This window comes from Lampetra planeri, chromosome 8 (assembly GCF_965212315.1).
Source record: "Lampetra planeri chromosome 8, kcLamPlan1.2.h2, whole genome shotgun sequence".
NCBI classification, from domain to species: Eukaryota; Metazoa; Chordata; class Hyperoartia; order Petromyzontiformes; family Petromyzontidae; genus Lampetra; species Lampetra planeri.
Window position 1 is genome coordinate 7,722,434 of NC_136114.1, and position 25,601 is coordinate 7,748,034.

Consider the following 25,601-nt stretch of genomic DNA (forward strand, 5'->3'; position numbering starts at 1 on the left):
AAACTTCCGTCTGCTTCTGTGCGAGCGCCCGGGTGTCACCGCCTGGGCACTGGCGTCACGGCACCGATGACACATTCAGGCTGCGGGCGCTCTTTCGCAGCAAAGCGAATAACATAAACTTGTCCGTCGCCGCACCCCTTCGGGTAATATTAAGAGAGGTAAGCGTTATTTTTCGCACGGAACTATGTCAGGCTTATGCATTGTCGAGGGAATATGGACGTAGCAAGAGACTAATGCCGGATACTGAGAACAGGCACGGATAGTCGATGTCGAACAGTGAGACTCGGGGAAAGGAAATGTTGCACTGTGTGATACCGATACTTGAGACGGAATTATATCCGTGGGTGTGGCATTAGTATGTTTCGTAAAGTGAGTGCCAGCAATCAGTTGTGTTTCACAAGGTGTGAAATGTGGTGCCTCTGCTGTATTTTGTGAGTAGCCAAGTGTTGGGTAGACCACATCAAGAGTTGAGTTAATATTTACTCAGATCCAGAAAACACATTTTTATATACCGTCTTGAGAGGGCCCCACATAAAGCACTTGAGAGAAGATGTAAATTATGTTGATAAGATACAAAGGAGATGCAATTAGGACTGTGGAGATGCCACCGGTGCAGAGCAGATTGAGTCCAGGGACACTGAGGGTAAGATGGAGGAATGTGGTAGAAAGAGATGTGGGATACGACCAGAGAAGAGGCAGAGAATAGAAGCACATGGAGAGAGAAACTGATCAGCCAACCCCATGCAGTCATGGGACTTTGGCTTAGGAAATGAACATGTCAATTCGAGTGCTTTCTAATGAATGTTGTGTGAATGCTCAGAGACCATGGCCACGAGTCTGAACGTGTCGGATGTCATGAAAGATTTACAACTTGATGAAGACTGCGATCTGGGTATGAAGATAAATGGGGTCAGATTCAAGTCTTGAAAAATGTTTATTTACATCGGATTTGTAGCGAGAATGTACCAATGTGTTCGTTACCAATATTTAGACAAATTGCAAAGGCGATGGATGTGTTTTGGTCTTTTCATGTGACCCGTATAGTTCATCTGCACTCCACAGCTCCAGTTTCTTTTTACACATGTATATTTCTGAAAACGCAGGAGCTCTAGAGGTATAGTCTTGTATTATTCTAAACCCACTACTCTAAATGTACATGCACAGCTCTTTGCCAATTCCTTGCTGAATGAGGGCCTCCCTACGCAACTTGTACTGACCAGAGTGAAGGTTGGTCAAGTACACTGTCGTATCGGCACGTAAGTTAAAAGCAACATCAGCAGGGCGTGGAAGTCCCCAGGTTTTATGCTTTCCCTCGCCACACTAAAACATAATTTGGAGTTCGCCAAACATCCTAAGGCAGGACCCTGATGAAAAAAAGGCCGAAGGCTCAGTGGAGCATTTATTGGGCAAATTAAAGAATCGAGTTATAATTGTAACATTTAAAATAAGTCGTCTAAACAAAGGCAACACTTTGTTAATACAGTGAACAGGAATATAAAAAATGTGGTTATTGATGAAGAAAAATTAAACCAGCATTTTGTGGTGCTCTTCCCCACCCCCCCCCCCGGCTCGCCACTTCAGACGAAAATGAGACGACACTGGTGATACAGCCCAACGCGTATCGGGATGAACAGTTTCTCCAGCTGTCCGAGGTGCACACTCCAACTCGGTGGGCGATCGGACCGCTGCCTGATTCAAACCAGTTCCCACATTCATCTTCAGGACCCCTCTTCGTGTTTCCGTTTATCGAAGCTCTTTCCAAACTGCATGTTTCTCTCCCCACTTTACGCTGACAGCATTTGAAAGTTTCTTGATATAGTTGTGTATTTTTTTCCATCACATCTAATTTAGAGTTAAAATACAAGCCGCTCCTGTAAAATGCTTGATGCCATCAAATTGTGTTGCCATAATTGCACGTGACCTTCGCGATTGTGATGTGCCCTGGTTTTGGGTTTATGTCCACAAAACGGTCAATTCGCTCACAAAACCATTCCTGTTCTCCATCAAGTGAACAGTGCAGTTTGGGAGCATTCGCTGACCGCAGGTGTAACTCCCAGGTGGCATGAAACATTTAAAATAATCACATTGTAGGCGGCCAGGTGGCTCAGAGGTCGGGACACTGAGCTGGCATTGCTGAGATCCTGGGTTGGAATCCAGACAGGCACCTGTGATTTAACCGGCTTCTCAAGCATACTAAGTGCATGGCCTCTGCTAGGTGCCCAATAATATCATCGCACACACATTTTGGTTTTGCACTTAATTTGGTTAAATTCCAGCTCTGAGAGATAACAAAAATATCGACTTTACTGTCATGTGACGAACATTACTTGTTCCCATGACAGTAAAGTCGAGGCAGAGCTGGTGGGGAAAGTAATACCGGGTTCTGTGTTGACCAGAGTTTACGTGAAGTGATCTCTTCGGTAGTTACGTGATATCTGCCAATCTCAAGCAAATAGCTGCATTGCTTTGCAAGAGGTCCGAATTGATATTTCGTCCCATGACACAATGCTTGGATAAAATTGCAGGAAAGATGTTTAAGAGCATTAAAAAACAAAGTTACGAACGATGAAGATTTGGGCATCCGTGTAATTGGCAAGGAATTTGGAATTTAAGCGCACCGCTCTATGGTCACAATATTAGACTAAAATCCGCGTGTTTCAGACAACAGGGGTAGGCAGCCGAACGTCCAGGGCCATTGCTCTTGTCAGACCTGGTGAGGGATAAGCAACCTCTGGTGGGTCTTGTGTGTGTGTGTGCTGTTTAATGTACAGCGCTGCTGTGGATTACATTAGGAGAGTTCAGTGTTATGGCTGGTAGATTAGCTGCTGGTTCCAGGCTCCGTGAAGGCGAGATGAGTGATAGTGCCTGCGCCACTGGCCAGACCACCGGCAGACATTTCAACCACAAGGACCATACCAAATCCCAGAGAAGGGGAGAATTGGCTGTGGTGAAATGGTGCAGTCCACTGGTCACTTCCTACTTTCTGCTTGCAATAAACTGCTTTGTTGCAACGGGTTTTTTAATGTAATATATAATTATCTTCCTCTTTATGGTGCATTACAAGTGGTTACATTTTGAGAAATACGTCACTTTGATTTGGTTTAACAAAAGCTAAGTTGTTGTATTTTCTTCCATGTATAAATAACTACTGCCTCTGGGAGATCTTGTTACTTCCGAAGGGCTCCCAAAAGTTTAAGTTTTTTTTTTTTAAAAGGACTCAACATTAATAAAACCAAAAACATTTCGCGTATTTTATCTGGTAATGTTAGCACCAATTTTAGAGGTCCCTCTCCCCACCTGCCTTGGATCTGCCACTGGCTTCATTAACACAGTGCAAAGTTGCGTACAAAATCTACTCAAACATTTTCTATTAATAGGCATTGCATGTGTGTGCTACATCTCACTTCCCGAACACAAACCCACAACCGTTGTTACACTACCATGCCACATGAGTAAAACTCCATGCTCTTAATCATTGTTGTTGTTCCTTTTAGGGTTTAAATGTTTTCCTTTAACATTTTTTTTGTCCTTTTCTAAAATCATAATTGTGTGTTTATTCGTGTAGCCTTCAAATATTTCTCTCAGGTTTGTCTTGAGATATTTGTGCTGTTTGTGGATGCCGTGTGAATCTGCATCGCATCCGCTGTCTCCCCTGTCACTCGCAGGCTCTGCTGAACTGGGTGAACTGCACCCTGCGAGAGGAGAACGTTAAAGTCCGCTCCGTCAAGGACGACTTCTTCGATGGGCTGGTGCTCCAGCATCTCCTGGGTAAGTGACTAGTCGAGCAGGCGGACATAAATCCATGCGTCTGCATTGAACCTGCCCTACTGGACATCTGCTAGGCCGCGCGTCTTGGTAGAGGTGGACGCACCCATGGTGTGACTATGGTTGATAAACCCCGATGTCTAGAGAGATAAGTGTGAGCATGGTTGGCTACGTACGGTGCGAAAGAAGTTCAACATACGCACATGAAAGTACCCAGTGGAAATCACACCGTTCACCGCACCACCTCTCGCTCTGCAGAAAAGCTGGGCCGCGTGAAGCTCGACGTTCCGGAGATTGCGCTCTCCGAGGAAATCCAGAACCACAAACTGAACCTCATCCTGCAGAACCTCGACCAGCAGCTTTGTGCCCAGGATCCAAGCAAAGTCAAGTGGACTGTCAAGTGTGAGTGGAGACACCGGATCCGTGAGCGGTGATTGTGCCCGATGAGAACGTGTATTTGGCGGGCAGAACATGCCCTTGACTTTTCGATTTAAAGCTTTCGTGACTGCATGGATTCATCTTCTTGGTTCTTTCGGTAAAGTCACGTAGAATGGAAATAATAAAATAATAAAAATAAAATAATTCTCACGACGTTTCGGCCACAACGCAAGCAGCCGTCCTCAGATGGAGAACAGGTCTGTCTTCAAGGCAGAGTCTGAATGACTCTGTCTTCTCGACAGACCTGTTCTCTACCTGATGACGGCTGCTTGCGTTGTGGCCGAAACGTCGTGAGAATTATTTTATTATGTTTTATTTTTCTTATTTTTTTATTTCCATTCTACGTGACTTTACCGAAAGAACCAAGAAGAAAAATGAGGAGTCTTTCATCTCCCATCATTGGACAGATAATAAACGATGTGGCCGAAGCGTCGTGAGAATAATTGTAGTTTTATTATTTTATTATTTCCATTCTACGTGACTTTACCGAAAGAACCAAGAAGATGCCCTTGACTATTAATTAATTTATGTATTACCAACAACTGCGCCAAATGCAGTGCATGATACATTTTTGTACGATGTTATGGAATATCAGCCAGGCTTCATGCCGGCCAGGCTCATTCATCATCATCACGATCCATAGGCAGATCGCCGGTGGGTGTCCACTGCACATTTGGTAATTTCTTTCCACTTTCCCTTGTGTTGTGCCACTATGCTCAAGTCGTGCACATATTTCCGGCACCAATCTATTTTGTCGCCAATCCATTCTGTGTTAATGTTAAGCCTTCGTCTCTATTCGGTTCCTTCCATTTTTCCGAACAACACAGTTTAAATATTCCTGTTGTTGTCCATCCTAAATGCCAGCCATGTGTTTATTATCGTGGATACGTGATGTGTCTAAACCTTCACCCATTCCTTTCTTGCGTATCGCAGCAATATTTTCAGGAGCTAAATGTCGAGGTCTGCTGGCCACGAGAGGGCTTCAGGAGAGCGTATGTGTAGTTCTTTGCTGTTCCAACTCCATTGAAGGAGCGCAGGCAACCGAGATTTACTACGCGGTCCTTAGTTTGGGTCGCATGGCTGCAGTTGCACCTATCCGCACCTGCCTTGCCGAAATGGAATTTTTTTACTCTTAAGTCAGTGATTGATGCACATATTTGTGACGATGCAATGGCTGTTTCCCGTGCAGCGATCCACAGCAAGAACACCCTCGCCACCATGCACCTGCTCATTCGCATGGTTCAACATTTCTCCCCCAAAGTCCTCCTGCCCCACGGAGTCTCGGTCAAAGCCTACCTGCTGGAGGTGAGGTCGCATCTCGCTTAGGAACGAATCGATGATTTCCAAATACATTTTCTGCCACAGTTTTCTTGTTACGAAGAATAACGCGGAGAGATGTGGACATGGGGTACATCCTCGGGGCTCCCAGCGCTGCAGGTTGTTCGACCTCAGTCGAGTCTCGCAAAAATACGAGTCCGGTATGAGTAGGTTGCATTGTCTACCCAGTGTTTTATTTGCCATAAACTATAAACTAAACAATTTTTTATTTTACCAAAAAAGGCCCCCTGAGATATATAGCTCTTTTTCAGAACGCCACGAATGATAGCCCCACGAAGTGGCTTATCACGTGGAAATGTATAGCACCCAAATACTCGAAATACTCCAAAATAATGCCACGGTCAGAGGAGAATAGTAACTGTTTGCATTCAATCCTTACACATAGGCCTGTCCATCTCCCCATGTATCTGTGTGAGCGTGTCTATGTACTGTATGTATGTATGGATGTACGTAGATGTGTGGCTTTGTGTCAATGTTCGTGTGCCATTGTGTCTATCCACACACATCTATGAGTGACACACCTGGGAAAGATGGTAATTCACATCTTGAACGGAGACCAATATCTCACCAAACTCACCGCAGCTCCAGTCTCCGTTCTTCTGGCTTGTTCAATTCCGATTTGCCCATTCCAGGTTATCAAAAATAATCTAGTAAGCCGGACACAATCCCTATCAAGCGAATGACAGGTATCATTCGCATATATGTACAGGCACAGTTAATTTAGTAGCTAACCTTCATGGGAGCCTGCCACACTGGTAAAATACCAAAAATAATTTCCAGGACCATTTGCTTAACAGGGTATAATTACAGCATCTAATGAAAGCCGAATGCGCACTCATCACCTGCTGAAATTTAGTTTAATTTTGCATAAAGAAACGACACGATAATGTATAAAAAATGTAATGAGATCGTCAAGCTCACGATAATCCCACGTTTGTTCTGTGCGGTTCAGAAAGGCAAAGACACACTGAAGGCCGAGCAGGTTATGGAAGAGCTGACTCCAAATCAGTGAGGCAAACGCACGATCTCACGCACGCACACAAACCACAGGAGTGGACCTAGAGATGCCGATTCTGAGGTACAAACATACTGAAGTATTATGAGACATCTCCTTTACCAGTGGCAAAATATAGTAGTAGGTTTTTACCCTTTCAACTGGTACAAAAACTGACACCTTTATACAAGGCATCATGTTTGCAATAACCACAACACAAGCAGTCAAAATGCAAACAAAAAGAAACAACTCTGATGATGATAATGATATGCACTGTCCTTGAAGTTGATTGGTCCACACCCGAGACAGCTTTTCTTAGAGCCTAGTCTCCATTGGTGATGGACCAGATGATGCCAAAAGGCGTACAACTCAAAGACAGCACACTATCAGACAGAGGTGTGGACTCGAGTCATGTGACTTGGACTCGAGTCAGACTCGAGTCATGAATTTGATGACTTGTGACTCGACTTGGACTTGCATAACAATGACTTTGTCCCACCTATGAGATGTGGACTCGAGTCATGTGACTTGGACTCGAGTCAGACTCGAGTCATGAATTTGATGACTTGCGACTCGACTTGGACTTGCATAACAATGACTTTGTCCCACCTCTGCTATCAGAGTATTGAGAGCTCGGGGTAAGCATTTACACTATGAGACATCTCCTTTACCAGTGGCAAAAATAATAGTAGGTTTTTACCCTTTCAACTGGTACAAAAACTGACACCTTTATGTGGTTATTGCAAACATGATGCCTTGTATAAAGGTGTCAGTTTTTGTACCAGTTGAAAGGGTAAAAACCTACTACTATACTGAAGCATTTTAAACACGTAGTAGGCTTTCGCAATCAATATCATCCATAACACAGGGTTTTTTTTTTGGTGGGTTACGCGATCTAACCCAAAACAATTTGATGGATAAATTTCGATTTAAAGCTTTCGTGACTGCAGGGATTCATCGTCTTGGTTCTTTCGGTAAAGTCACGTAGAAGGAAATTAATAAAATAATAAAAATAAAACATAATAAAATTATTCTCACGACGTTTCGGCCACAACGCAAGCAGCCGTCTTCAGGTGGAGAACAGGTCTGTCAAGTAGACAGAGTCTGACTTATGTTTTATTTTTATTATTTGACAGAGTCTGACTCTACTTTACAGACCTGTTCTCCACCTGAAGACGGCTGCTTGCGTTGTGGCCGAAACGTCGTGAGAATAATTTAATTATGTTTTATTTTTATTATTTTATTAATTTCCTTCTACGTGACTTTACCGAAAGAACCAAGACGATGAATTTGATGGATACTGAGGCATTCCACGGGATCGAGCGGTGTTCTTCATTGCAAGGCCCCCGGGGGGGCCACTGGCGGTCCCTGTGGCCTTGAGCGTGGCCTCTGACATGCGGCCCCCGTCAATACACAAACACCCCGCAGCCTCATCGTGCTGCTGTCAAACCCAAATGGCTTCAAATGTGTGGCGGCCCTCGATGTCTTACCGGCGCAAGTAGCCCCCTTCTGAATATTTGTGAAGGGGCCGTCCATAAATGACGTCACGCACCTAGGGGGGCGGGGGGTCAGATTTTTGTGACGATGTGTGACGGGGGGGGGTTAGATAAATGTGACGTCACATAAAAATGCGCAACTTTAAATAAATATAGAATTGTTATAACAACACTAATTGTTATAACAACACTCCTACAACATCAGAGTGCAGCGCTACATTAAATATGCACTACAATGACAATAGTTTAAAGCAATTTGAAGCATATTTTATTGTAAAAATGGAAATATATATTTTTTGGGGGGGGGGGGGCAGAGCTTTGTGACGTCATATTTGAGGGGGGGTCTGACTTTTTGTGACGCCGTGTGACGAGGGGTGGGGGGGTCAAAAATCGTCCAAAATCGCGTGACGTCATGTATGAACGGCCCCGAAGAACACTGTGGTAGAGAATATCACTCACGATCAGGGGAGAGTGAGTGGGGAACTCCCCGTGTATGCATTGCCTTGAGTGGTGTATGATAATTATGCAACGGGGAAAAACAAAGACGTTGAATGTCCAGGGAAAGCTTACGGGTTTCCCAGGAGAGCTCCCTCACACAGAGGATGCTGCTGGGAAAACCAGGAGAGGTGGCGAGCCAAGGCGTGTCGTAGACCTGACGCAGCCCAGGGGCAATCATGCTCACGGAATGAACGATGTGTTTGAGAAGAATGGATGACAAGGAAAGATGCAGATTGTGCTCTGGACATTCGTTAGAGTAGTTGTGCATCGTGTAATGGTCCTGTAGACGTTCACATACCTGACCTTTTCACGTATCCACCCATAGCTCAGTCCTCACAGAGCCAGATATGCGACGTATCACGTGTCGTGAATGGAGTTGCTAATTCAATTGTCTCGTTTCGTTTACAAGGTTGCAAGTTGAGAGAGAGTGTCAGAACAGTGAGTCATACATTGACAGTCGTACACAAAGAGCACCGCTTGCATTTATTTACAAAATCCCATTATTATTATTGCTCCTTTAAAATTGTTTCGATGAACACAGCTTTAATTTCCACAAATATCTTCCAGGCGACAATCCCATCGACGTCATTTTCAGAGTCTCGCCGGAAAAAGTGCCTCAGCTTGAACAGGTAAATCAATCCCATGACAGTTGAATTAAAAGGGTCTACATTTACACATTTATTTCTTGCAACATTCGGGGGGTGGCGCAGTGATTAGAACTGCGCTGCTCAATGAACCTGGAGGTCCTCGGTTCAATTGGCTGCGGCTCACATCTCTCCCCACCACGACCTCCAGCCCTCCTCACTCTCCGTTATGATCAAGTTCTGACAGTCCCCGACTTACGAGCGAATTCTGTTCGTAGGTCGAGGACTGTCGGTGTGGTTAAACAACTCCAATTATTGACATGGCGTACGTGTAGAGGCCTTCCCCATAGTTGTGGTGGTGGATTTGCAAAGGGCTGGATACTCTGAATAATATCTTTCCATCACCGCATACACAACCGGGCTGCAGAAAATGCTACCGAACTCAAGGATTGACCAGTGGGTGGCGTTACACACCCAAAGCTACATCTTGAATAAGGCGAGTCGCCAGGCACGCCATTCCTGTGTCCAAAAATCCATTCAAAGCCAACCCCATAACGTCTGGGTGGCGGGCGGGGGGGAGGTGGGTGGGGGGAAGGTGGGTGGGGGGAAGTGAGGAGTGGGAAGTTGGGGGGGGGGGGAAAGGTGGGTGGGAGGGAGGGGAAGGTGGGTGGGAGGGGAAGGTGGGTGGGAGGGGAAGGTGGGTGGGAGGGGAAGGTGGGTGGGAGGGGAAGGTGGGTGGGAGGGGAGGGAGGGGAAGGTGGGTGGGAGGGAGGGGAAGGTGGGTGGGAGGGAGGGGAAGGTGGGTGGGAGGGAGGGAGGGGAAGGTGGGTGGGGGGAAGTGTGAGCACCTGGAGGAAGCCGACCCCCCCCCCCACTACTGAAGGATCAGGGCACCTTTTAAATTCTTATCGTCAAAGTCAAGAGAACGTTGGGTGGTCAGAGCTGGACGAAATGCGACATTTTAGTCCGATCGAGTATTGGGCATCAGAGCCGTTGCACCACCACGTCTGGGCGAGAGCTCGATCGAGCATGGTGGATGATAGACAAAAGGAGATTGTCGTTTCTCATTCTATTTTCGCGTGCCACATTTGCTTCGAGTTTGTTTAACATTGGCTGCGGCGTACCCCCCCCCCCCCAGCTCCGTCAGGAGTTTTTGTATTGCCACCCCCACTCCACCACTGAACAAGGAAGGTCATGTTACGCGGTTGATTATGAAAGTTATTTGTTGGCATTACAAAAGTGTCTATTGACAGAAGATGTTGAGAACACTTTTAGAAACGTGTTGAAGCTTTGATATAGTATGCAGCATCTCTCTCGCCGTTGAGGCTATTACAACAGAGAAGCAGATAAAAGCCAACGAAAAATGTTCAGAAGGGGCGTGGGCCTTACCGTTGCTGAGGTGTGGTTGAGATTTGTCGCGGTCGATTGTATTATGAAAAAATCCAACAGTATTCTGACAGTAACAGACAGAAATGCATGAAAATGTAAGTAGGTTAACATTATATTCTTGGTTCTTTCGGTAAAATCACGTAGAAGGGAAACAATAGAATATAAAAGTATATAAACAATATTGTTTTATATATTTTATTCTTATTATAGAATATGAATCCCTGCAGTCACGAAAGTTTTAAATGAAAATTTAGGTTAACATTGCTTTATAAATGGTACAGATTGTAAGTTTTGAAATAGAATGTGATAATGAAATTATATCATTAGCTAATTCGGTATGGGTACCATTCTTTTAGCGCGAGGCTATCATGAAGGCACTTTGTTTCACAGACAAGTATGGTATTCTTCACCTGAGGACGGCTGCTTGCGTTGTGGCCGAAACCTCGTGAGAATTATTTTACTATGTTTTATTTTTATTATTTTATTACTTAATAAAAATAAAGCATAATAAAATAAAATGTTTTATTATGCTTTATTTTTATTATTTTATTATTTCCCTTCTACGTGACTTTACCGAAAGAACCAAGAAGATGAATCTATGCAGTCACGAAAGCTTTACATCGAAAGTTCACATCATTGCGCTTCACGAACAAGTGCGCAAACACCCAAATGTGCATGGTATTGCCGTAGTTTTACAGTCGGAGGTGATGTCGCTATGTGTTTTTTTTACCAATTAGAAAATTTACGAGTAACTTTTTACATTTGTATCGTGACGCTGGCGCACATGGCCTGCTCTTCTTCGAATAACGTCGCGGGATCTTGAACGTCCGCTGTGCAGTAGATGGCACGTGTTTGGTCAGTACACCTGGGAAGTATTAACCAGGGCTGCCACTGAGCTCAAACCTCGAACCTCTGCAATGAGCAGCAGATGCGCTACCGCTCGTCCATGTCACTGCCCTGTATTCAGCAAAGACTTGTCATGAAGTTTGGACAATTTTTTATTTGATGAGTTTTTGGCATGTGTAAGGCAATGGGAGTACCTGGAGAAAATCGAGGAATTCAAGGGGATAAAGGTAAAAGATCCACGCAGATGGATTCCATAAATAATGACTGCCACCTCTTTGTGATTAAACAGTGGTGGTGATTTGAATTAGTCCTTCTGTGTAAAACACTGCGCTTTATGTAAAACAATACCCATTGCACAGAGACGCCAGAGCAGATATTGGGTTTTGGGTCAATTGGTGAACTTTAAAGTTCGTGGACACCACGAGATCTGAACCCTACCCTCCTGCCTCATCAAACATGACCCACACGGGGGTGGCACGAAGCCTAGAGCAGACCAAGCCAAACGTTCAGAGCCCAAGCAGCTGAAAGGGCCGAAAATGAATGCAAACAAAAATACGGTCGAACCAAATATGAGATCAATTTGAAATCCTAATGAACAGAAAAATCATACTCTATTAACATTTACAAAGCTAATTAATCTTTCTCATCCCTATATTGTGTACATCTCACCTTCTGTAATAATAACTCAAACTTAGTTTTTTCGCATACATCTCTCGAATATCATCACTACATCCGTGTCCCATCTGTTTCTCTCTTCTTTAATCTAACTCTATCTCTTCTGTCTCGTCGCTAGGCGTTTATAAATCGAAAGCCCCCCCTCATCCCATGAATAATTTCTATTTAGGGCCCTCCAAGAGGCCGGAACAACCACTGCAAAATCCAACAGTGAGTCCGATCTCTTGCCTGCGCTGACCAGCTAAGGTGTGTCTTCAGATGCTGCTCGCCTTCGCAAACGGTCACCTATCCGGGCTGCATCTCGACATCACGGACCTCGTCACTCAGGTGAGATGTCCAGCAGGGGCGAGTGAGCATTTGTATGTAAGGTACGTATGTACATTGAACTTCTTTCGCACCGTACGTAGCCAACCGCGCTAATCGGAGGTGCGGGGGAAGGCCAATAAACTAAACACAAGAAGCAGTTCTAAAGAAATGAGTTTTCAATCTCGATCTAAAAGTGCATCGGTCCAGTGGCTTCCTAATATCAGAAGGAAGAGCGTTTCCAGACGGCCGCAGAAGCGCATCTGAAAGCGCACGATGCAGTGCCCGTCTATGTTCAATGGCTCGCCAAAAGCCACTGCGAGGATGACCGCAGTTCACGTGATGGTTTATGCTCCTTCGTGTGTTAACCATCAGTGTTCGATGGCTCGGCAGTTTGCACGGCCACTCAGAGGCAGTGCCAACAGGGGCAATACTGTCCGCCCCGGGCCTCGCACAAAACAGCGCCGCACGAGAGACCTGTGGACGGTGAAATAAGGAGGTCCCGCGTGGAATTCTGGTCCCTGTCCTCCAGGAACCTCTGGGTGGGCGCCACGGTGGTGAGATATTAACTCCCACGTCTGGTATGCAAGGAGGTCTCGTGGGTTCGATCCCGACCCTGATGATGCCCGTATATTTGAAGTTTGCATGTTCTCCCCGTGGTCGCGTGGATCGTTCTCCGGGTTTTCCCTCCACATTTAGAAACATGCGTTTAGAGTGTTGGGCTGCGAAAAATGTACACGTGATAAGCCACTTCGTTGAACTATCGTTTCTGAAAAAGAGCTGTATAGCTCAGTGGACCTTACCTGGTAAAATTAAATACAGTTTAGTTTTGATATTTTCTGTTATTTTCTTTGAACCTATCTACGTGACTTTACCGAAAGACCCAAAGAATATAGTTTAGTTTCTAGTTTAGGGGCGGCTCTGAGCGTCCTTTTTTTCAGGAGTCTGTACATATTGTTGGGTGTTATGTTGTGGTGGTGTTTGAGAATTGAATGAAATTGTTAAACACCTGTTCTACTGTCACGCGTACACAGCACGTTTCCAAATCCACTGCAGGATGATGGCATTTCCGTGCCGTGTGGGTTGTAGGGGTTACTTAACCACACACCACAACACTGCTCTGTGGTGATTGGTGAAGGCTGGGCACATAGATGTGACTACAGAACCATAATAGATGGGCGCAATGGAAATCTGATTGGTTAAGCATAAATATTGTTTTCCTCTGCCTAGTTAAATTATATTGAATAAATTAATAATTGTTTTATTTATTGCACATTGAATTTGAATCATCCTCACCTACCATCGTTGCAGGACAGTCATGTAAGAAAACGCCGGAGTAAGTTATTCTCAAGTTACTACACAGACATGGAAGAGAAAGATTCCAAATGGTCCTTTGGCAAGTGTGAGGCTTTATATTTATTTTAAGAGTCAGTGGCCGATGTCACTTTTTGACGGGTATTTATTTATGTGATTCTGTGCAAGCGCCCGTGTGTGTGTGTGCACGTGTGTGCGGGTGCCTTTGTATGTCTGGCTCTGTGCACGTATGATTGATTATCCGTGTGCCTGTATGTATGTACTGTATATATTTGGTTCTGTGTATGTGTGTCTGCCCAACGACCTGCCATTGTTCCACTGCAGGAGTGGGCGTCCACATCGGATCCAATTCAAATCACAATAGCCTGGTCTTGGCTAGCCGATAAACCTTGCAAGCAAAAATGTCATCATCGCTTGCAGCTGGGGTTGGAATCGTAGTCCCCTCCTCCCGATGCCGAGGGGAAATGGGTGAGGTCCAGGACTCTGACTCATGCGGCTGCCTTGGCCCAGCACCTGCTTGGGTGCTTTGTCATCAATTATAATCCTCCCACCACGCCCATCCCTCCTCCACTCTTCACGAGTGATGGGATAGTTGTGGAGAGAATGGAGACGTTTCCATACCAGGGCAGTGTGCTTATGGCCACCTCCAGTTTGGCAGCGGAGGTCTCACTCAGAATCAGTAGAGCGGCATCATTGTTTCATCAGCTGCATAACGTTGGCTTATCGTTCCGTATGGAACTCCGGGTCTTCTCAGCCACCGTTATACCCTCCATTATTTATGCTTGCGAAAAGTGGAGTTCTTTAAAGGAACATCTGTGCCAGTTTGAAACGTTCAGGCTACCCTGCCTATGATCCCTCCTGTGGTTTAATCGGGCTTGATTGTGCTAGCTCACACATCCTTGAAAGATCTGGACACAATACCATCAGTGAGCTCCTCCAGCAGGTGAGGCTACGTTGCCTGGGTCACGTAGACCGCGTTCCCAGTCACCGCATGTCCAATCAGCTTCTGTTTTGCCGTATAGAAGGGGCTAAATGGGCGCGGAACAGGCTCGAGAAGAGATGGACTGATGTGGTACAGGAGGATGGGGAGCTGAGTGGACTTGCCGATGACTGGTGCCAGCAGTGTCAAACCCAGCCTCTGTGGAGGAGGCTCGCGTGTAGGACGCTGTCGGCTAGTTTGAGACAGTCGCCCTTCAACAACAACGGCGTGCAGAGGAAAAACGAACACAACAACGAGCAGAGAGCCAGGCGGCTTGAACGCAGCGAGTTGGCGCAGTGGAGGTCACAGGTGGTGCATCTGCCAGTCAGCTCAGTCAGTCAACCCACGGCGCCTAGGTCTGTCCCGTGACCTCCTGCCAACGAGCCTTCGACACTCCACGTGGCTTCAAGGTGCACCTAGCCTGGCACAAGCACCGTGGTGACATCACCACCACTTAACGGTGAACAGCAATCCGTTGTTGGTGTTGTCTGTGAGGGGATCGGCAGTGTAGTAGTTCGCACACTGCTTTCCGAACCCGGCGTCGCAAGTTCGATTCCCACTCACGGTCAACATCGGTGACGAAAAATGAACCAGACCTGGGCCTCCCCTAGGTCGGCTCAGCCTTAAATGAGTACCTGGTGTTGTGTATTAAACATCACCATTGTGGAGACAAAGGCAGCTGGGCGTGGTGCTGCCCACACCACACACACAGTCTCGTGTGCTGTGTTTGCCTTCATAGGTGCTGCTCGCTAACAGCAATTTTTGTCTTTGTGTGTATGTCTGCGTATATGTGTGTTTGTATATGATTTCTTTTATATGTGTGTGTGCATGTATACATGTGTGTCTTTGTCTCAGTCAGTCAACCCACGGCACCTGGGTCTGTCCCGTGACCTCCTGCCAGCGGGCGTTAGACGCTTCACGTGGCCTTAAAGTGCACCTAGCCTGGCACAAGCGCCCTGGTGATGTCACCGCCACTTAGTGGCGAATGGCGGTTGTTGTTGTAACGTTGGTGCGACCGTGTCCACATCAAGTTTGCAGATGGAGTGATGCTGGTGCTACTGCTTGGCCAGCTGAGCGGGTACTTTGTCCCTCTCCACAGCTACTACCTGAGCCCTGAGTCAAGAGAGCAAAAGGTGACATTTCTCACTGTGTGTGCCAGTCAGAAATTCAACAAATCATGTCCAGATACAGTAAATCATTGTTTTAGCCACATGGTTGGTGATATCTCAGTCTAGTGATTCGTTTGCTTTCAAGAAAGGTGATATGGGTGTCGTTTCCTGGGGCACATATAAAATATTGAAATATTTATGACATGAAGTCTTTCTGTTGGTACTTTATAAGAGGAACGTAATTCTTCAAATTGTCGGCGATTCGAAAAATTGTCACATTTCGGGGTCACAGCTCCGTAAGGAAAAATCTAATGTTTTGCTTTGTTTTTGCTCTCTTGTTTGTGCAAATTTCCTCGTGTGTTACTACCGCAGGTGCACAACGTGAAACTGGCACTAGAACTCATGGAAGACGACGGGAACCCAATGTCACCCGTTCAGCCGGAAGGTAACGCAAGCAGGGCCACACGTTGAAGCGTGGGACACACAAACGCTTTGCGTTCGGTGACTTGGAGAGCCGAACGCCCTTTCGGAAACCTTTTTTGTTCTTCTTGGTTCTTTCGGTAAAGACACATAGAAGGGAAATAATAAAATAATAAAATAAAACACAATAAAATTATTCTCACGACGTTTCGGCCACAACGCAAGCAGCCGTCCTCAGGTGAAGAACAGGTCTGTCGGGAAGACAGTGTCTGTTTTCTTCCACGTGATGGAATACTGTCCTTAAAGTGGAATTGGCCAAACATAGTCGAGTCCTTTTATATTTGGTTAACATGCGGTGCCTTTCTGGCATAAATCTGACACGCAAAGCTAAAACATCCCAATGAAGAGTTTTAAGACTCAGAGTGAGGCCTTTCTGGATGTATACATCACATTGTTGTTATTATTAATCCGTGTAAAAAAGTGCACAGGCATAGATAATTCAGTTGAGATTGCCTTCCACTGTAAAATCTCACCTTCACCTACACGTACTCTGGCCAGAGTTTAATTCGAGCAGGATCTGTCCAGGCCATCACACCACGTCCAGTAGATCTCTCAATTTGACTGCAGCTACAAACGACGTGGACACTCCCAGTCAACCAGTGACCAAGAAAATGATTCAGTGAGAAGTTAAGCTCCCGATGGTCGGGGCGATCACAGCACTTGCTTGGTATTCGAGTCTCCAAGAATGGGCATTGCCATATTCTTAGGTTTTTTTCGGTAAAGTCACGTGGGTAAAAAATTAAACTTAATAAACGTAAAATAAAAAATAAAAAATAAAAATCACGACGTTTCGGAGGCAACACAAGCTTCCGTCTTCAGGTGGAACCGTCACAGCACGATAGCTGTATCAAGTGACTTGTCTGTAAACCCATCTGTGACTTGATACAGCTATCGTGCTGTGACGGTTCCACCTGAAGACGGAAGCTTGTGTTGCCTCCGAAACGTCGTGATTTTAATTTTATTTTTATTTTACTTTAATTAATTTTAATTTTTTACCTACGTGACTTTACCGAAAAAAACCTAAGAATATGAATCCTTGCAGTCACGAAAGCTTCAAATCTAGAATGGGCATTGCCGTAAATTTTCACGTGGGACTCAGGCGAACGGATGGAGGTCTTCACCTCGGTTGTGCGTTGGCCGGAGCGACTCGAGTCTTTTCGCCGAGTTGCACCCACCCCTCTCCCCACGCTGGGAGAGGCCACTCTCTCTCTCTCCGCTGTCCCACAGCGAGCCGTCACGAGTGAGTCTCTCCCTGCAGAGATCGTGGACGTCGATGCCAAAGCCGCCATGAAGATTCTCTACGTCCTCTACAACAAGCACAAGACCTCGAGCATCGCGTCTCAACCCCAGTCCTCGTGACTCCTCCCGCAGCCACGGCGCCCTCTCGCGACCACCTCATTAAGTCGCCTGCTCGCTGCACGTACCCGATGTTTGGTAATCGCGCAATGTGGTTTAGGGGATTCTGTGGCCGGGGTTACCGCGGCGTCTAAATGCCATCACCCAGACACACCGGTGGAGGATAGGTGCTTAGAGCCATCATCTGGTGGTGTGCTTGTGTAGTTGTCTGTGTGTGTGTGCTTGTGTCGGGAGCGGTAGTGTAGCAGTTAGGGTGCTGCGCTACGAAACTGGCGACCCGGGTTCGATTCCCACTCACGGTCAATACCAGTGGCGATTATCTGAACTGGTCCAGAGACCCCCCCCTAGGTCGACACAGCCTCAAATGAGTATCTCATGCAATGTGTGAACTTCGCCACTAGGGAGACAAAGGCGGCCGGGCATGGTGCTGGCCACCCACCCAGGGGTGGCCCGGGATTGTCTAGTTCGCCGAGTTAAATGGGGCGCCAAATTCGAGGGGGGAAAATACAAATGATAAAAATACAAATAAAATAATGAAGATGTCATTATTTCAATTCCCGTGCGTGTGCAGAGGGAATATGAATTATAATTCACTTCTCAACATCTCTGAGAATGTATTGGTCAGACGGACGGACGTACAAACGTAATAAGTATGCCTCTTCTTCTTGGTTCTTTCGGTAAAGTCACGTAGAAGGGAAATAATAAAATAATAAAAATAAAACATAATAAAATAATTCTCACGACGTTTCGGCCACAACGCAAGCAGCCGTCCTCAGGTGAAGAACAGGTCCGTCGAAACGTGAGAATTATTTTATTATGTTTTATTTTTTATTATTTTATTATTTCCATTCTACGTGACTTTACCGAAAGAACCAAGAAGATGAATCGCTGCAGTCACGAAAGCTTTAAATCAAAGTATGCCTCTGTTTAAAAAAAAGATACTATTAAAAAAACACACACACTAAACGGAAAATAGGGGCGAAATGTTTCTCAGTTTGCCAAACACCCCTCAGCCTGGAGCTGCCCTCGTGCTGTGTGGGGGTGTGGGGGTGGGGACTGCGCGCTTCGCACAGGGCGCCAGTTGCGGGCAGCAGCTCGTGCAGGGCCGCCCTGACACCCACCCCCTCGTGTGCCACCGTGCCGGCCTTCATAGGCGCTCGCTAACAGCACTTGTAAGCCACCGAACAGCATCCAGTACTGTGTGGAGCGCTTGGTGTGTGTGCGTGATGTGAGGGGAGCGGTGGTCCTGGGCCTCCCCTAGGTCGACTCGGCCTTAAATGGGTACCTGGTGGGGCTGTGTTAAACATCGCTATCGGAGACACAAAGGTGGCCGGCCGGACGAGGCGCTGGCCACCCCCTCGTGTGCCACCGTGCCGGCCTTCATAGGTGCTCGCTAACAGCACTTGCCCCAGCAGACTGTTCAGGCGATACGCTGTGGTCGCCCCGACACTGTGTGTTGTCGTTGAACGTGTGATTCGTGCGTGGCTATTCAGGGCACAACGCACGCATTTGACGCACGACACAGTTTATTGCGCCTTTTACGCGACACGCGGGACAACACAGCACGTCAAATAACAGATACGACCACTCAATTCCAGTCTACGTGTGTTTTCTTCTCGGTTACAAATCATATAAGCTATTTCTCAATTATTACCAATAATGTTATTTTTTTTTTACAACAAAAGCAATATAAGCAGAATATCCCCAAAAGACGGTATACAACTGTATATTTACATCACGTCGCCCTCTGACTAATAATAAGAAAACAAATTGAAAATACTACAAACAAATCAGACGAAAATTTATCCAAAAAATATATTTAACAATAAATGCCTTGGGTTTTTTTGGACCAGCCTGGTACAGTCTCATTAGGTTCTGGAATATAATGCATAACATGTACGTCATCTAAGCAACCACAAAACCAGTGTGGTAGTTGACACGGCTTCTACAACAGACACATACTAAGTGTCAATAGATACACGTAGGAACTGCGCTTTTAAAAAAGAAGTGATTTAGTAACAACTAAATTACATGTCAATTATATTAAAAGAGAAACTAAAATGTTTAAGATGACGCTTAATAAAAAAAAATCAATACTTTTAACGCATGTAGTTTTCCTCCTTGTGTTTGTAGTGCATTTGCAGTAAATCATCGTATTAATATTGTAATGTCGGTTTTCAAATGCTGCTGAATACTATGAATTATATCAACGCATTAATACATCGAGAACAATGCAACTAAAGCAGTGCTCAGATCTTAATCACAATCTCATTTAATTGGCCAATCACACAACATATAGAGGATCTCAGAACTTAGGCAATTGTTGGAGCTGGCTCACCGCCGTGGCTGCTGCTGCCTCCACGTTTTTTTCGTGGTCCCTCATGCCTCTGGGCTGTGCCGGTGCATTACAAACTGAAACTATTATTATTATCTAATTTTGTCAATGCTAGAATGGTACAAGATTAGTGTGAGGATAATATTTGGGCAAAAAAAAAACCTGATAGTGCATTGATACTAACAAATACAATCCATCAGCATCTTTTGTCATGGTGTATTTAGCAACAATACACCGTTATCGTTCAGGGACATTACCTGGATTATTGATGCGACCCTTTGTCAACATGCACTGAGCAGAGTGGTGAAGTATGGTCAAATACTAGATTTGAAGCTTTCGTGACTGCAAGGATTCATATTCTTAGGTTTTTTTTCGGTAAAGTCACGTAGGTAAAACATTAAAATTAATAAAAGTAAAATAAAATAAAAATCACGTTTCGGAGGCAACACAAGCTTCCACCTGAAGACGGAAGCTTGTGTTGCCTCCAAAACGTCGTGATTTTTATTTTATTTTACTTTTATTAATTTTAATGTTTTACCTACGTGACTTTACCGAAACAAAACCTAAGAATATGGTCAAATAACCCGCGACGACCCACACGGAGCGGGGAAACCCTCATCCAGCAGTTGATCGACACAAATGGCTGTACACGTGCACAACAGATATAAGTTCCAGTCTGATTGCCGCTGGTAAATATGAATGGGTGAGCAAGCAAAAAGGTGGACATTTATGGGAAAACATTTCTTCCTAAACGACGCACGTAATGGATCCTGGTACCATTAACGATGCCCTCAATTTGCGATTTTATTTCGGCAGTCACAATTCGTCCATTTGTTAAGAGCAGAAATATTCCGGGCACAACGTAAAAATGCCATCCAGTGCGACGAGCCCGTGAAATGCGTGCAATCTACACACGGCATATACTGTGACATCTCAAAATAATAACATCATCATCATCATCATCACTCACCAATGCGGTACATTACGGCAGAAAACGATTTAAACGGGCCAAGGATCAGGAGGTTGTTCTGTAAGTGCGACCTCCACATCAATAACACAGCCATCACCACTTGGCCCGGTGCATCGTTAACCAGAACGGGTCACGCGCAAGACCCGTGCGTTGCACGTTCAATTCGATCTGCAGCCTGACCCAGGGCTGGATGTACACGGTGGTGGTGGGGGGGGGAGCCACACGGGACATTCGTCTGGCTCTTCTTCGTGCACTGCAGTGCCACTTATTGTAAAGTAAGTGGCTGCTGTTTCGTGTCCATCGTTTGTACGCAGTTTCAACGCGAGTATTATTCGGGGGGGGGGGGGTGGTAATCTGGGTTATTGGATCAACTTGACGATGGTTTGGGGAGAATCGTCATGAGGCATCAGGTCACTCACGCAACGCAGTTTCGTTTTATACAGCGTTGTGGCGTAGATGAACGCTCACCCCGTCCATAAGAAGGGCTCGCATCGGCTGGGTGTGCATCTACGCGTGAACTTTATAAACACTTCAGAGCTCATTGAGACAAAGCAACAAAACGTTTAACATGTGGACAGGCAAAACATGTAGAAAGTCTGCCTCTATTGAAAGTTGTTTTCTAAAAAGCCAGAATTGTCTCCAGTGATTTTATCGCAATATTACCGCGTCGTGTTTATAGAACACGAAGTCAGAAACTGGCCACGTATCCTGATGCGGCAAACCGTGAGGTACACACGGTGTGCAACTCGTCCCTGGTTTGTGCTTGCACGAAGATTGGTAAACACAAGAAAGGTGTTCCCGTGGTAGGTCGCGAGGTCGAGAAGCCCTGGTCGAGAAGAGCTGCCAGGTTGAGAGGTGGCAACATTTCTGCCACACACTCACGCTTATGTTTTACTTCTACTACTTGTTATTCCAGTTGTGCTACGACACCTTGTCATGAGGCTACGTGTCCATTCGAAAAAAACTCGCAAAGCAGCGCATCGCCCCGTCATTGAGAATGGCCTGCAGAAGTAGACATCACAGCACTACTTCTGAACTTTTTTTCCCCACGTACAGAGAAATGTTCATGGTGTGGAAGTCAAACTGATATTGTTAATTAATTTTGTCAAATTAAGTGCACGACCAAATGTAGTCAATGATGCCAGGCTGCGACCATCAACGCATTACACTTGAGGATCTGCTTCAAATCATGGGTGGCTTCCAGGATTCAAACCCACCCAGGCGGCTCCCAGTGATGCCGACTCAGTGCTCAGGCCCATGGGCCCACACGGCCACTCCTGTGTACCGCTGCACACGTTGCAATAACACCGACCGAAGCCATCTCGAACCGTGCCGATTGGTGAGCACTAATCGCGCGTGGGTGACAGACTCAGGCAATAAATGCCACATGTGTGGCCGTGTCAGTTCCTGCGCACCAATCAAATGCATCGCAACAAAACACCGCATTCACGTCGTGACCCGTTTTCTGTTACGATGCGTACAATTGGTGTGCGTCGTATACGACTATTCAATGACGGACACACAGCAGCGACGTCAATTGTGTAATATTGAGCATAAATTCCCACAGCGCAAATACCTCATTCCTCCAACTCATCCTTCCACTGTGCCCGGGATGGACATTCCAATAGTAATGCTTTGCAGGTGTGGGACTTTCGCTAGGAATCTAGGGTCATGCTTGCCATACCAATAACTTCGTTAAGGGACAATTTATCTCTCGGCAGCTATAATGTGCATCGTGACCAGGACCAACGGAAAGCCACGGAAGTGACCATTCTCTTGCGATGCCAAATACGCGCACGACAACTTCTCGTTGTTACAACGCGTCAGGTAAATGAAACTCGCAGTGTCTGATAATTTAAAAGTGTAGCGCTGTCGATGTGCAATATATATTTTTATTTATTTTTTCTACAAAGCGAAGGGCCACCTTCCGAGTATTTCTATCGGTCCCGATAGCGCATTGCTTCATATTCCTTTCGCAGTGCCCTCTGCTGAGCACGGTCGCGCTACTTTGTAGCGAGCAGAAGAGATCGGGAGAAACTATGTAAGGTCAAACGGCCGCTCGCTCGGACCGTTATAGCCACAGCGCACATTGGCGCTCCTTTGTTCATTTACAGGAAGTGTTATCATAGCTTTATGCCAAACACACGGCACTGTTGTGTGTCCTACACAGAAGACAATGAACTGCCTATGAAGGAAAGGACAAAAAGACACCAACGGACATTCCACAACGGAACGACGCATTAAAGAGAAAACGACTCAATATGCGTTGCTCGAAAAAGAAGGTTCCGACACGTACATTGTATACACGGAGGATTACGCACATGCTGCTTAACTGCTGAGGTTGCTGCTTCGGCTGACGTGTGACAGTTTACTAATCCAGTTAACAGAGCAAATGTTTATCGCCCAAACACAGAAACAGCCCACCTCGGCAAAAAAAACAACAACACCGGAGAGATTCCACAGGAAGAATTCACAGATTCGCGGATCCAAAAACGTGACGAACAAACTCGGAAGGGGGCTTCATTGAGAAGATGACGTCAACACACAACCATTGTCACGACAGTAGCGGTAATAATGCATGCGCAGGCGTTGTTATTTACAATAGCTTCGCAGAGACGCGAAGCTATTGCTCACACTCATGCCCTGGCATGAGACCCAACAGAGGCAAAGACGTGCTCACTGCACGGTGAACCAAGCCACAAAGTGGCATCATGGGACCAGTGGAAATTCCCAGAGAATTTATTTTAAAGTCAATCATCTGTGATTGATGGCCAAATCTAACAGTGGTGGGGGGCGAGGTGGGGGGAGTGGTGGTGCAGTGGTCAGCGCACTGTAGTGTGAACCCCGCTTACTTGAGCTGGATTCCTGTCCACAGTTACCATCAGTGGGGAGTGATATTTGAACCGGTTCTGCCTCCAACCCTCCACCCCTACCCCCCCCCCCCAATCCACCGACACCTCTTCACCAAACTGCACGGACCAGCGTCGTGAAGTATGGCCACACAACTCCCATGACCGACACGGCGTGAGGAAGGTGTTCATCCAGCAGTGGACTGACAAAGAGCTGTAACATTATATATATATATATATTATCTACTGTTGGACAGGACACCGTCTCCCTTCACCGCTGCACCTGAAACCCCCAGTGTGGAGCACAGCCGTGAGTGACAAATAATTTTGCCGTGGGGGGTGGAGACAAGGGGGGGTCGTTGCCCCAACTCCTCCGAATTCATTGACACCAACGCACAAAAACTAACTTCCGAAAAAGGTGGCGTGCAGGCCGACCCAACGGGGGCTCCGCCTTGCACCTTCCGTCGCCTTCCAGGTAGCCGTGGTGAAGGAGACTTCCCCTCCTCGCTGGGCATCTCGCACGGGGTTTCTCGCTCGGGGAAATTGCGAGGGAACGGTCTGTCCGCTTTCCCCGGGCCCTCTCAGATGGGCAGCTGCAGCTTGGTGACGTTGCGCTGGTGCATGTTGTGGTGGCGCACGAGTTCGTCGGAGCGGGCGAACTTCTTCTGGCAGTTTGGCCAGCGGCAGACGAAGGGCTTCTCGCCTAGAGGCAGCAGTGACACACGCAGCCGAGGGGAGACCGGGCAGCGAACCAAACAAATATATTTTTTGTTACATTTGCCAGGTATTGGCTCTTTTCAAGAGGCGACCTGGCCGCAAACGATTGCTTCAACGAAGTCGCTCATCGTGTTGGAATTTATAGCAGCAGCTTAATGTTCTGACCGCATGTTGATTCTAAATGTGGAGGGGGGGGGAACAGAGGACCCAGAGAAAATTCCTCGTGACTACTCGAGAGAGAGAACACACGAACTCCAAATATACAGGATTCGGGCTCAGGATCAAACCTACGAGATCTCCTGCGTACTAGGCGAGGGAGATAACACCTTCCTACTCTAGAAGCTGCACAAAGTGTGCACGAGTGGGGCGCACAGATGATACACCTGCCAGTTTCATTTCAGTCGGTTAAGCCGTAACTCCTGGGAGTGGCTCGTGACCTCGTGCCAGGAAGCCTTCAACACTCCACGTGGCCAAGGAGCCTTTGACACTTCGAAGTGCCTCTAGCCTGGCGCAAGTGCTGGAATGATGTCATCTCCACTTAGAGGCGAATGGTGGTTGTTCTTGTGGAGGGGTGAGTGTACAGCGCTTTCGGCAATCCACTGCTGGGCGGGAATTTTCCTGCACCGTGCCGGTCACGAGGGTCGTTTGACCATACTTCACCACGCTGGCCTAGTGCGGGTTGGTGCAGCTGGGGAGTGTAGACGTTGGAGCATGGTACGGTAGAACAATGGTTGTTGCTGTACTGCCTTCGACTGCTCGCAACGTAACACAGCGCCCATACCCACGTCGTTTTGCGTTGCCCTCACAATGTCGGGAGTAACAAGTCGTACTTATACTCTTTGTTTTTTTTTTCGGTAAAGTCACGTAGGTTAAAATAAAACAAATAAATTAAATCACGACGTATCGGAGGCAACACAAGCTTGATACTGCAATTTTGCTGTGACGGTTTCACCTGAAGACGGAAGCTTGTGTTGCCTCCGAAACGTCGTGATTTAATTTAGTTGTTTTCTTTTTTAACCTACGTGACTTTACCGAAAAAAAAACAAAGAGTATGAATCCTTGCAGTCACGAAAGCTTCGAATCGAGAATTAAGTCGTACTTACATGCTCACCGATAGCAAATGTAAACCTCTACGGTACTACTACCTCGGAGTACTTATTCTAAGT

General features: G+C 46.3%; 2 protein-coding genes across 5 annotated transcripts in view; one reads left to right on the top strand and one right to left on the bottom strand.

Moving 5' to 3' along the window:
• LOC144720266 (gamma-parvin-like) lies at positions 1 to 19,667 on the top strand. 3 transcript variants are annotated; one of them, XM_078596866.1, is made up of 13 exons: positions 6 to 158; positions 821 to 892; positions 1,582 to 1,652; positions 3,666 to 3,768; positions 4,024 to 4,167; positions 5,393 to 5,508; positions 6,494 to 6,549; positions 8,939 to 8,967; positions 9,097 to 9,158; positions 12,282 to 12,350; positions 15,651 to 15,752; positions 16,101 to 16,173; positions 17,467 to 19,667. In XM_078596866.1, exons 2-13 carry the CDS (start codon positions 826 to 828, stop codon positions 17,565 to 17,567), a joined length of 993 nt encoding a protein of 330 aa, XP_078452992.1. In that variant the 5' UTR covers positions 6 to 158; positions 821 to 825; the 3' UTR covers positions 17,568 to 19,667. The 3 variants fall into 3 exon arrangements, with proteins under 3 accessions (XP_078452994.1, XP_078452993.1, XP_078452992.1); XM_078596868.1 differs by lacking the exons at positions 16,101 to 16,173; positions 17,467 to 19,667 and having other exon boundaries at positions 1 to 158; positions 13,638 to 15,743; XM_078596867.1 differs by lacking the exons at positions 6,494 to 6,549; positions 8,939 to 8,967; positions 9,097 to 9,158 and having other exon boundaries at positions 5 to 158.
• WT1 (WT1 transcription factor) overlaps positions 19,073 to 25,601 on the bottom strand; it is a 37,674-nt gene continuing 31,145 nt past the window's right edge. For both annotated transcript variants that reach the window (XM_078596864.1, XM_078596865.1), the window contains exon 8: positions 19,073 to 24,421. In XM_078596864.1, coding sequence (XP_078452990.1) covers positions 24,300 to 24,421 — 122 coding nt within the window. In that variant the 3' untranslated portion in view covers positions 19,073 to 24,299. The remainder of the gene's footprint in view (positions 24,422 to 25,601) is intronic.